Genomic DNA, 12,476 nt, shown 5'->3' with positions numbered 1-12,476 from the left:
TTAAATGATGGGGAAAAGTCTGGAGTTGCATTTTGGAATAAAAGAAATATGTAAAGACATCAGAATCTCTGCATGATTCCAGAAATGCCTTTTATAGAAGATAATTTTATTATATGAAACTATGAAGTTTTTTAACCACTGAAGTATTAGCTGAAATTAAAGGAAATGGTTGCCAAAATAATATATATATTAGAAAAACATATTTGCTGAAATATGTAATGTTTCATCTAGTGTTTTAAAGCTGTCTGTGTTATCATGAGAAAATTTTTTAGATGTTTTATTAAAAGAAAGCTATTTTGCTTAATATAACTACGAACAGCTGAATCAAAGGTAATTTTAGAAAATGTGACAAAAAACTTGGCCAAGCTCTACTCAGAAAGTACCTCAATTAGCTTTGTTCTTATAGAAGAAATCATTTTTACAATGTGCTCAGATGGAATCTTTCTCGTGAAAATGGGACTGGAAAGTCAGTAGTTGGCAGCCAACTAAGATGATTCTGAATGAGAAGTGCTCTCTGGAGACAATGAATACTCACTAACTTCCTTTACATAAGATACTTCTTCAAGAACAAAAATAGACAGGCTCCAGTAAAAATGAAGTACTGAGGCTTGTAGAACAGTTACAGCAACTCCATTCTTTTGGATAAAACAAAAATGGCTTTTTCTTAAACTTTTAAACAAGCATAAATATTAATGCATTTGTTGTCAGTGAATCTGCACTATAGTTCATTTACAGATAAGAACACACTTGTCATCTGCAAATAAACTAGTTGGATCCTGATCAAATTTGAAGACAGATTTCTCTAACTTATGTAAATGACGAAAGGGAACTAAAACAATTTGGTTCTCATTGTTACGCTGTTAGGAGTTTTACTGACTTAAAGCAGAACTTAAAAGTCTTTGAAGGATTTTCAAACTTATTAGTATTAAAAGCTTAGGTGGCTCAGTGGTAAAGAATCCTCATGCTAATGCAGGAGACGTAGGTTTGATCCCTGGGTCAGAAAGATTTCCTGGAGAAAGAAATGGTAACCCACTCCAGTATTCTGGCCTGGGACATCCTATGGGCAGATAAGCCGGGCGGGCTACAGTCTATGGGGTTGCAAAAGTGTCAGACAGGACTCAGCAACAACAACAACAGATACACGGTAACCCGTGAGAAGGTGCCTCCCCTTCCCTACCACCTTTGCAGATGCAGGCAGCAAGGCACTTGCTTCCACAGACTGGTTTTTGAAAGAATTGTTAAAAACTTAAAAAAAATTGGGGTGGAATATCATTTTAACTTGGGGGAGTTTTCATTTCTAGGGGAAATGAGGTGGAACACAAATAAGAAGAGTGAATCTAAAGACAGTTTACATGACTAAATGGTAATAAGTGTGAGACTGCAGTTTTTAAGTGTTTCGATTCAGACAGCAGTCTTTAACACAGTGCGTTTTGCCACAGTAGTCTAAACATATTTTGACATCGTACACTAAAATTTCAATTTCTGACTTAAGTTTTAGCACTGGCATGATGGTCCAGTTATTACCAAAACTAGAGGAAAGGACAGTTTTTCATATATCACACTGAAGGCAATTTTCATGAATAACCAAATCTCTATTTTTCAGAGATCCTCTTCAAAGCAACAGACTATTCCCCTTTTTCTTTGATTATGCTCATAAGCACCTTTCTTTGATTATTTTCTATTCCCCATAATCAAAATGCTCATAAGCACCTTCACTAGATTATGGGTCCAGGAGAGCAGCTAATCAAAATAAGTTAATTTTGTCACTGTTAAAAAACATTGATAAAAAATTTACTCAGAAAAGAGCTTGGAATTAATGTTATGGGATTAAGTCTGTAGATTATTAATATAAGGTGACTCTAGAAGAAAATGTACATTGCACATTAACAGAAAAATAGCTAAAGTTAATTTAGGTTATAATTATGGTAATGCAGGGTTTTCTGGGGAGATAAGAATTTTCTATGCAGATGAGAAAACACATAGAAAAGCAAAAAAAAAACCCCAAAACTGGGAAATAGAAGGGTGTAGTCTGGACATATATGCAGCTCAATATTCGATACAGAAGCTGAGGAAGTGGTAGAAGGGAGACTTAGAGGGGTAAGCTAAGGATAGATTCTGCTGTGCTATGGTATTTGGACCTGTCTCTCTATATGACGCGAAATCAACAAGAGGCTATAAGTAGGAATGAGATAGCAGACTTACCTCTCTACTCACAGCTTGGTATTTGTCAAAGTTTGGGGGCACTATAATAAGCTGTGGGCAGAGTCTTTTAGCAATAAATCCTGGCATAGCTGCACGGACACCAAATCTCCTTGCGTGGTAGTTTGAAGTAGCCTGAAAGAAAGCGGACCACACGGGGAAAAACATTCAAACCAAAATTGACATATTGATTGATGCTTTCAAAAGAAACACATTACTGATACGCATTTTCAATTCAAAGACATTTCTTTTATAGGCCACTGTCTCAAATCAAGCTTTTGCCTTCGTCATATCATGGTATAGTACCACGACCCTCTCCCACTGCTGTCTCATATTTATAATGTGACATGAGGTAAAAAGCAAGACTGTGCTATTAAAAAGGTTCTCTTACATTTCAAGCAACTAAACTTCATTGGCTTTAATGAATATATGTAATACAGTACACATAAATGTTTAGATGATAGAGGGAGATGTTACATGAAAGTTATAGTAGTATAAAGCTATATATGGAAGTTACAGAAAGTAAAAGTATATCAAGTAATAGTATGGTATAATAGTATGGATTTAGAATTTGCTCTATTTGGGATTTGGGAAATTTTTCATCTACAAAAAAAAGAAATATATGGTCTAATATATGGTCAGTTAAATTAAGTCTCAAACATGAAATGATTAAAGCACAAAAGAACTTTTAAAATTAAGCTTTATTTCTTAAGGCTGGAATACCTTTTTTGGTGAACACATTTTAACTAGGAGATGGTACTTAACAATTATGAGAGTAAACAGGAAAACATTACTTATTAAATCCTGCTGATGAAAATACCTGGCAACAATCTAGGCTAATGTGGTAGGCCACAGTACCATTTAGAAAGAATTAATCACAAATGGAATCCTTGGAATCTAAAGTGAAAATTCAAAGAATGTAAAACAAAATCTACCAAATGAAAGGGTAGTTCAGAAATGATCATATAAATTTGCCATTTATAGTTTTCAAGTGGCATTTAAAAAATCTTGATAGTAATCAAAACTATGCTAATCCTGGGTCAACATTCTGGAATAGAAAATGCAGACAGCACTTGGAAGACGAACCAATGCTTTAAATATTAATATGAAGAAACCTATTGGGATTGATATTAAAAAAGCTAGATCTACAGTAGAGTAGAAAAACAATTTTATATGTGACGTCCTTTAACCTTTAGGTTTGTGGGGGATTGTAAATCACAGTCACAATCTTTTACAGTTCCTCCTGTCAAAAGGTGGGTTCTAGTTCCTCCTACCAAGAGACTAGTGTTGTGACTTGCTTTGACCAAAGGCATGTGAGAGAGTGACATTATATGAGTCCTGAAACCGAGGCATAAAGAAGTCTGTAGCTTCCACCTTTGCTTTTGTGGGGTCCAGCAACTACGTGAAGATCTCGTGTTAGATTACAGAGATCTCATTAACAGGATTTAATAAGACCATGTGGAGGAGAAAGCACCATGTGGAGGGGAAAGCCCATAGCTGGAGGGACGTTAGTGAAGCCATTTGGGATCCTTCAGCTCCAGGTAAAGTCCTAGCAAACCCCAAGTGGGATAAACAAACCCTCCCCACTGTACTCTGCTCAAATTACAGAATCATGAGCCCAAATGAATGTTCACTAAGTACTAAAGAGGTTCATGTGCATAATTTCACATAAAAACATGGTGATATGTATTCTTAATAACATTGAATATACTTTTTTTCAAGTATTAGTTGATGATTTGTAGGAACGGTGAGTATACTTTCCTATAAAGATTATTTTAGAACCAGGACTGTCAGTTGCCTAAATACTTGTGGGAGCAGAGATAATGAACAAACAGACTGTAGTTTCATAATAAAATAACAACTCAGGAATCATGTTAATAGCTATCGAAGGCATTGAAAAGAGTTAGAACAAGGAAGAATCTTCCTTATTTCTCTTGCGTGTTTTCTTTTTTTAAACCAAACTCATCTATTTCAGTTGCTATTTCTAATTCCCAACACATTTTTGGCTACGCACAGCTATCCTGGTCACTTTCACCTGCGATGGTGAGGGTGGCAATAAGGAAAAGCCACACAGTAACAGAAATGCAAAGGTTTCAAGTCATGGAAAGAACTATTTAGCTACAGTACTTATATTAATAAAACATGTTACTCCAAAACTAGTGTTGGTAAACTTTTTCTGTAAATGTTCAAACACCTTAGGCTTTGCAGATCATATGGTCTCTGCGGCAATTACTAACTCTGCTCTTTTAATGAAACAATAATAAATGAGTGGGTGTGACAGTGCTCCAATAAAAAATTTAAAACTTTTATTGGAGTAGGTGCCACAGTGGTAAAGAATCCACCTGCCAATGCAGGAGGCACAAGAGATGTGGGTTCAATCCCTGGATTGGGAAGATCCCCTGGAGTAGGAAATGGCAACCCGCTCCAGTACTCTAACTTGGAAAAGTCCATCTACACAGTCCATGGGGTCGCAGGGTCGGACACAACTGAGCCCCTAAGCACATACATACAGCTGATTTACGTTGCTGTATTCAATAAAATTTTATTTACAAAATAAGGCAGCAGGCTGGATTTGGCCTGTAGGCCATTATTTGCAAATTTCTGCTTTAGAATAACATTTCTTTTTCTTTATTTTTCAATTCTCTTTAACTAGAACAGTTACTTAAGCAAAATATAATTTGCAACAGAAAGATAAAATGTCACTCTATCATCTACCAGGTTTGTAACATTTTCTTGAGAAATCTGTATTTAGGTCAGGAAGCAACAGTTAGAACTGGACATGGAACAACAGACTGGTTCTAAATAGGAAAAGGAGTATGTCAAGGCTGTATATTGTCACCTGCTTATTTAACTTATATGCAGAGTACATTATGAGAAACGCTGGGCTGGAAGAAACACAAGCTGGAATCAAGATTGCGGGGAGAAATATCAATAACCTCAGATATGCAGATGACACCACCCTTATGGCAGAAAGTGAAGAAGAACTAAAGAGCCTCTTGATAAAAGTGAAAAAAGAGAGTGAAAAAGTTGGCTTAAAGCTCAACATTTAGAAAACAAAGACCACGGCATCCGGTCCCATCACTTCATGGGAAATACACGGGGTAACAGTGGAAACAGTATCAGACTTTATATCTTTGGGCTCCAAAATCACTGCAGATGGTGACTGCAGCCATGAAATTAAAGACACTTACTCCTTGGAAGGAAAGTTATGACCAACCTAGATAGCATATTAAAAAGCAGAAAAATTACTTTGCCAACAAAGGTCCCTCTAATCAAGGCTGTGGTTATTCCAGTAGTCATGTATGGATGGGAGAGTTGGACTATAAAGAAAGCTGAGCACCAAAAAATTGATGCTTTTGAACTGTGGTGTTGGAGAAGACTCTTGAGAGTCCCTTGGACTGCAAGGAGATCCAACCAGTCCATCCTAAAGGAAATCAGTCCTGAATATTCATTGGAAGGACTGATGCTGAAGCTGAAACTCCAGTACTCTCTCTGGCCACCTGATGGGAAGAAATGACTCACTGGAAAAACCCCTGATGCTGGGAAAGATTGAGAGCGGGAAGAGAAGGGGACGACAGAGGATGAGGTGTTTGGATAGCATCACTGACTCAATGGACATAAGTTTGAGTAAACTCCAGGAGTTGGTGATGAACAGGGAGGCCTGGTACGCTGCAGGCCATGGGGTTGCAAAGAGTTGGACATAACTGAACTGAATTCATAACACTGGGAACATTATAAAACACTTCTTTGAATTTGTCTTCTTATCTGTCAAATGGAAAGAAAAATGTGTACCTCAAGTGATGTTGAAAGGATTCAGTAAGTGAATACCTATAAAACACCTAGAAAAATATTCTGATATAACTGGCAGAACTTAATAAGGTCTTTTCCCTTCATGAACCGATTACTTGAATATGAATATGTCATGAAACTTCTTTTTTGTCTCCAATCTTACCTACTTACCAGCATACTCATTGATCCTACAGCAATGGGTTTATCCTTCAGCTCTGGATTGTCCCTCATTTCTACAGCTGCGTAGAAAGCATCCATGTCAATGTGCACTATGGTACTGTTCAGATCCCGGCTCTGTTCCAATTCCATTGCAAATCTGTCAACCTCAATTTTTAAAAAGTTAACACATTTTAGGAATATAATATCGAAATACCAGTAATCCTAACACTAACCTTTTTTTCCCCCACTTGACTTGCGGGATCTTAGTTTCCTGACCAGGGAATGAACCCAGGCCCATGGCAGTGAAAGCACCAAGTGCTAACTGCTGGACTGCCAGGGAAGTCCCAACACTAATCTTATTTTTAGTAGGTGTCTGTTTGTCTCTGTCCATCCATCTGGCCAGCCACTCATCTATCCATTCCCATACCTATCTATGTATATTTGATTATTGTTTATTAAGACTGGTAATGGCTTTTATTTCCACGAGGATAGGCAATCTGTTCTCAAATATCATTCCCTACCAACTCTTTCATTTTTCAATACCCACAGGTACATAATAGGTACTTAATAAATATTTACTGAATGAATAAATCATTCCAACTGCTTATATATCAAATAATTCTACTGCTTTATAAATCTGAAAAACTTACTGTAACTAAAAGCTTCTGTTTAGGTAAAATAAACAATTTCTATTTGACTCATAATATTAATGTCTTAAAATACTAAGAAAGGAAATGCACAATAAACGATTATACTTCTTTGGCATATGATGTTTATGTTGAATAGTACTGTACAACTGATTGTCTTCAGGCATGATGTAAACATTTCCTCTGTAGAATTGCTATTTTAAGGCTAAAATTTGATAATTGGTAGTCTATTTGAATCAAAATTGAAAATTTAATCTACGATTTATTCTTTCATGAAATTTCAACAATAACAATGAGAAATTTTGATGTTTAAACAATTTTTGTTTCTTTGAGAAAAACAGTTAGACTGATAAGAAAGAAGAAAGAGAAATGAAAGAAATAATCAAAGTAGGGCAGTGAGAAAGGGCTTATGTAGCAAACATACCCATTCCCAAGTGTTCCGTTTTTGTGGCATCTACTGTGCAGGCTGAAAAAGCTAAATATACAATATTCTAGCTTCCTCTGCAGCTGAGGGTGGCTATGTGACCATTTTAATCTAGTAACATATAAGGAAGTCAGTAAGGCCATTAAGTAAAATCATGAGGAGGAGAGGGAAGAAAGCTACTGAATGAAACAGAATACATGAAAAGTGCGGAGGTGTGTCTGGCACATGGTCCAAGTTTAACACATGCAAGTTTAACTCATAAAAGGATCACTGGAAAACTTCAAAACGTAGCAATAAAAAATTAAGAGAAGAGCAGCCAGAAATAAGCAAGCGGGGTGAGCTCTGAATGAGATGTGACAATTCCTAGACTAGGTTTTCTAAAAGGTGGAGACTTTCAGGGGGGTATAATGGAGCCTTTCCCCTTGTTTGACTTCTACCTTGTTTTCATTCTGCAGAAATTTTCTTTTCAAGGTCTTCTTTCTTAATGTTATAGTGACACTAGTTAACTCCTAGGTTACAAGTTAAAACTGTAACTCCTTTATCCCTCAACTAAAAATCATTTTAGAAAAAGTAAAATCAAAAACAAACAAGCAAACAAAAAAACCCTGAGAAAACAAAAAACTGCAAGTCCTCTTTTGTAAACAATCACTCTGATTCATATTTGTCTCCAATAGCCACAGTGAGGCTTTCTAGAGGATCCAACCTTGCTTAGCCTAAAACTCACTGAAAAGCCTAGCTGCTCTGTGTCTTCTTCAGGCTGTTCCTCTGCGTACAATGCCCTTCCTAGTTCTGACACCAACCCTTCAAGGATCGGCTCAGACATCTGTCAATCACAACTGGATCTCTGTCCTCTGTGCCACAGAATTCACTGTTCCCTTATTTGTTTTCTTGCTCTTATTATGGCACTTACCGTACTAGATTCTAAATTGTGAGTTCCATCAGGAGAAAGACCTTATCTGCTTTAAAATTTTTTCCTCATTGGGAGATGAAAAGGTACAAACTTCCAGTTACAGAATAAATGAGTCATGACAATGAAATGTACAACATGGGGAATAATATTATAAGAATGACTTTGTATGATGATAGATGGTAACTATAGACTTACCATGGTGATCATTTTGTAACACAGAGAAATCAAAACACTATGTTGTACACCTGAAACTAACACAGTGTTATAGGTCAACTGATCTACCTCAGTTAAAAAAAAAAAAGATGAATAAGATTTGGGGTCTAAGGTACAGTATGATGGCTAATAGCTAACAATACTCTCCTGATTTGTGAAAGATACTTAGAATGTAAATCTTAAAGGTTAGCAACATGAAAGTAAAGAATGGCAACTATACAAATAAATTCCTCATAAAAGAGAAAGGGAAGAGAGACTTATATACCCATTTATATTTATCAGTATAAATTTTATTCTTTTATATATGGATATGATTTAGCATTGAACAAAATATATATATGCTTATTACATACATATAATTTATATGTATATCTCATTTAAAAAGAGAAAACAGTATTTGTAGAAAAAGTTTGGAGAAGGCTGATTTCATGCAGTGAGACACTACATCTAATAAATAGAACTTTTTAACATTATTCCAATTTATCATCCAGATTTAAAATAAGTATTTCTTCCAGTACTTCAATTTTAAAATAGAGAATAACATCCCGACATTAAAAAGATGCAAACAAATCATGGAGACTACTAAAAACAAGGGTAGATTAACCCAGAAAATGTGCCTAAGAATTGAGTCGACTGACTATAAGGGAGCAGCATCTGAAATATCTTAACCCAGAAACTCTGAAAAGGAAGAAGACAACAAATAGAAAGCAAGCCAAATGCGGGGAAAAAAACACCTCTCTTTAGACTCATAAGTTAATGCTCTGACAGTTTCTTTAACAATCTATTGTCTTTCTGTGCTTACAGCAAGTGTACAGTTGCCAAAAGGAAACCTCACCACTGAATGACTCACACATTCCACTTTCCTTTACTATCCCTCATTGGTCACCCTTGTCTGAACTCTTTTCTTCTACATCTACCAAGTGCACACCACTGCTTTTTTCCAGTTTCATCTGCTGAAATCCTCATTCATAGTTTCCTTCCCTCCATTTCTCCTTCGGAATGACTTCCAAGTCTCATCTCTCTTGCTACAGTTCAGAGCCAGTGTGTGTCACAGTGGGTAAGGGCTTTGTTTGGGTCTCAGGCCTGCCACTTACTAGTTAAATGACAGTGGGCAACTCAACCCCTCTCATTTTTACTTTATTTGTAAAGAGGGACTGGTGTGCTACAGTCCATGGAGTCACAGAGTCAGACACGACTGAGTGACTGAACTGAACTGAAGGAGAGACTAAACCAATTTCAAAAGATGGAAGGAATTAAAAGAGATACCCATGTAATGCACTTATCTAGGGATATGGTAAGGGCTTAGTGATATTACCTATAGTTTTTAAGGTAGAAATTATATTTGTTGATTATATTATATGTAATATGCAAAATGCTTATGTTAACTCACCTACTGGTCAAATTAATTGAGAGGATACTTATCCCCATTTTATATATGAAGCTAAAGCTGAGGAAGATTATGTAATTTGCTCTAAGTCATAGAACTGGTAAATGTTAGAACTAAACCTGGAAATCAGGTTTCTCTAAAGCCTATATTCTTTCCATTCTATCATGATACTTCCCTAAAACAAAATTTTTTTAAAGGTATTTAACACTGAAATAAGCTCAAATAGAGTTCTAGTGGCATATTTTATCCATATTATATCTTATTTACATTTAAAAAATTATTTTTAAAAGATTTAGGAGATTACTTCAGAAATACTGTTTTTCATTTTCTTAACTTAGTATTAACCTAAAAATTGTGGAATAAATCCGTTAAAGTGGTCAAAATGCACTGATTTACTCAGTAGTTGCCATTTAATATAACATGGATGCTTATCTATTCAATCCATGAGCCCAAGTTACAATAAGATGCTTTGACAGCTTCAAAAATGATTATGCTTTTAAGAAGTTTAATAAGGATGGGATTGGGTAGGGATACTTAGAGAGGTTCTGAAGAAACATCAGGTGAGTTTATGCCTTCAGACCTTACTTATTACATATAATAAAATATCTATTACATATAATAAAATATAGTAAAATAAAATATTATTTGGAAATTTCATTACTTCAAAACAGAAACACGTTTTCCATGAAAACCTGTTCTTTCAGATCTTCTAGCCTCCTTAGGATTTCCTTAATCCCCTCCCACTTGTATAACTTCTTTTAAAGGAAGCTCAAAAACTGAAACAATTTTACAATCAACAAAAAACACACTTCCTGCCATTTCCTTTGTCAAAGATGTCACAGAGCCTCCCATGGAATAGTCAACTAAAACCGTTAACAAAATGTGAAGTTCTGCTACACAATGTAAGGGATTCTCTATTTCTTCAGATTATTAGCATATTAAGGATATGAGTTTTAAAATAGTATAAACAGCAAGACATTGCTATGCCACTCCTATGTATTACATCTTTAAAACTTTATTAAAGATATTTGTAGGCTATAAATAAAAAAGAGTTCCAGAAACTAAACTGCCTAAGGAGTAACATCAACTTAAAAACAATGTTACTTTGGACAGGGTGGAATTTCTTTTCAACTTGATGAAATAATGCTTAATCTTGTATGAAAAAAACAATGGATGAAAAGAAAATGTTTTTCTAAAGAAGAGTGGTGAGGGGTAGTATTAAACTGTGTTATTATCATTCAATAAATAAAACTATGGTACATATTAGAAAAATCTTTACAAGTGACAGACAAAAAGTATTTTTTATATGATAAGATCTATAAATGAGGAGAAATAAACTCTAGAAATGTGAGCAAAGAATATTGCTTTGGACTGCTAGTTCAACCCTGAAATCTATTCTCTTCCTTCCATAGTAATAGATTTTTAGCTGAACATATGGCTACCCACTTAAGAGAATATATTTGATAGCTTCTCTTGTACTTAGGTGTGGGCCATGAAACTCAAATGTGAGTTAAGGTAACACACTTAACTTCTCTTTCACTTGCTTAATAGCAAATTATTTTCCTTCAATTAAGTTTTCTCCTTTTCTTTCTTTCAATGTATAACAGAACCTGAGTCTCTAAATTATTATGGGGATCAGAACCACCAGAGCAGCTGGGACTACTTAACCTATAATGTGGGAAAGAAATAAACTTATTTGAACCATTATATTTTAGGGTCTCTTGTGCCAGTTATTTAGCCTATATCCTAAAAGAATAACAGAGGATATTCCCACAAGAGGGAAATACTGATGTCTAACTTATACGTGAAAAGACATTCTTTCTCTGTTGTAATCAAAGGAGGGCAAATTAAAACAACAATGATATTTTGGACATTGTATCAGCAAAAACTAAAAGACTGATAAAGTTGATAAAATTGAGTTTTACACAAGTATGTGAGGAAACCAGCATTTTTATGCTGAAAATGTAAAATGGTACAATCTTTGGTGACAATAACAGGACAAGAGTGCAAAGATACACAAATACCAGCGATCATCACAATGTCATGTACCTCCATAGACTGAGCTGCCACGAAACATTAAAAATGATGATTTGACAAATTATCTTCAGTCACGATAGCAGACTACTTAACACAGAAGATAAAAAACTAGCCTGTGCTCTAGGAAAGCATATGTCCAAAAAAATGACATACTAGTTTGGTAACGAAAATAAAATTTATAATATCTGAACTCCCATCATGAGAAGAATTTTATAGCATACTTGATTAATGTTATGATTTTATTGCTATATTATAGCTTAAAGTACTTTGTAAAACTGAATCAGATTTTGATAGAGGGTAAAACTCTTTAAATGTAAACTTTAGTTTTACTGCCTTGAGTTCTCAATCTACCACCTAATGCCTTACAGACTGGCTCTTCTCAAACTTTTCTACTGAAAGAACTTATAATACCACAGGAAATTAAGCATTTATTCCCCAAAGAGGCCAAAGAAGCCAAACGACCCCAAACTTTTAGAAGTCTTGTGTTTTATCTTAAAAATTCATGTACATTTGGCATTCTACCATTTACATGACTTTTACTGTAACACAACTACATTTCAAAGTACTTTCAAATTTAATTAGTCAACATGTTCCCCCAAATCTTTTTTGAACAATTAGTTTTTCAAAAAGCATGTCACATTTATCTTGGGGCCTTTTTCAGCTGCAACATATGTATATAATAAAAAGAACAAAAGCTTTGGATTAAATCCT

General features: G+C 35.1%; 1 protein-coding gene across 1 annotated transcript in view; it reads right to left on the bottom strand.

Annotated features, from left to right (window-relative positions):
• The window catches only part of POLK (DNA polymerase kappa), an 82,407-nt gene that overhangs the window by 18,357 nt on the left and 51,574 nt on the right, over nt 1–12,476 (bottom strand). The window contains 2 exon segments of the mRNA XM_052646301.1: nt 2,203–2,334; nt 6,160–6,312. Of these exon segments, the coding sequence (XP_052502261.1) occupies nt 2,203–2,334; nt 6,160–6,312 (285 nt within the window).

The sequence above is a fragment of the Budorcas taxicolor genome, chromosome 10 (assembly GCF_023091745.1).
Source record: "Budorcas taxicolor isolate Tak-1 chromosome 10, Takin1.1, whole genome shotgun sequence".
NCBI lineage: Eukaryota > Metazoa > Chordata > Mammalia > Artiodactyla > Bovidae > Budorcas > Budorcas taxicolor.
Note: the sequence above shows the minus strand (reverse complement) of the source record. Positions and strands in the feature narration are given on the sequence as shown.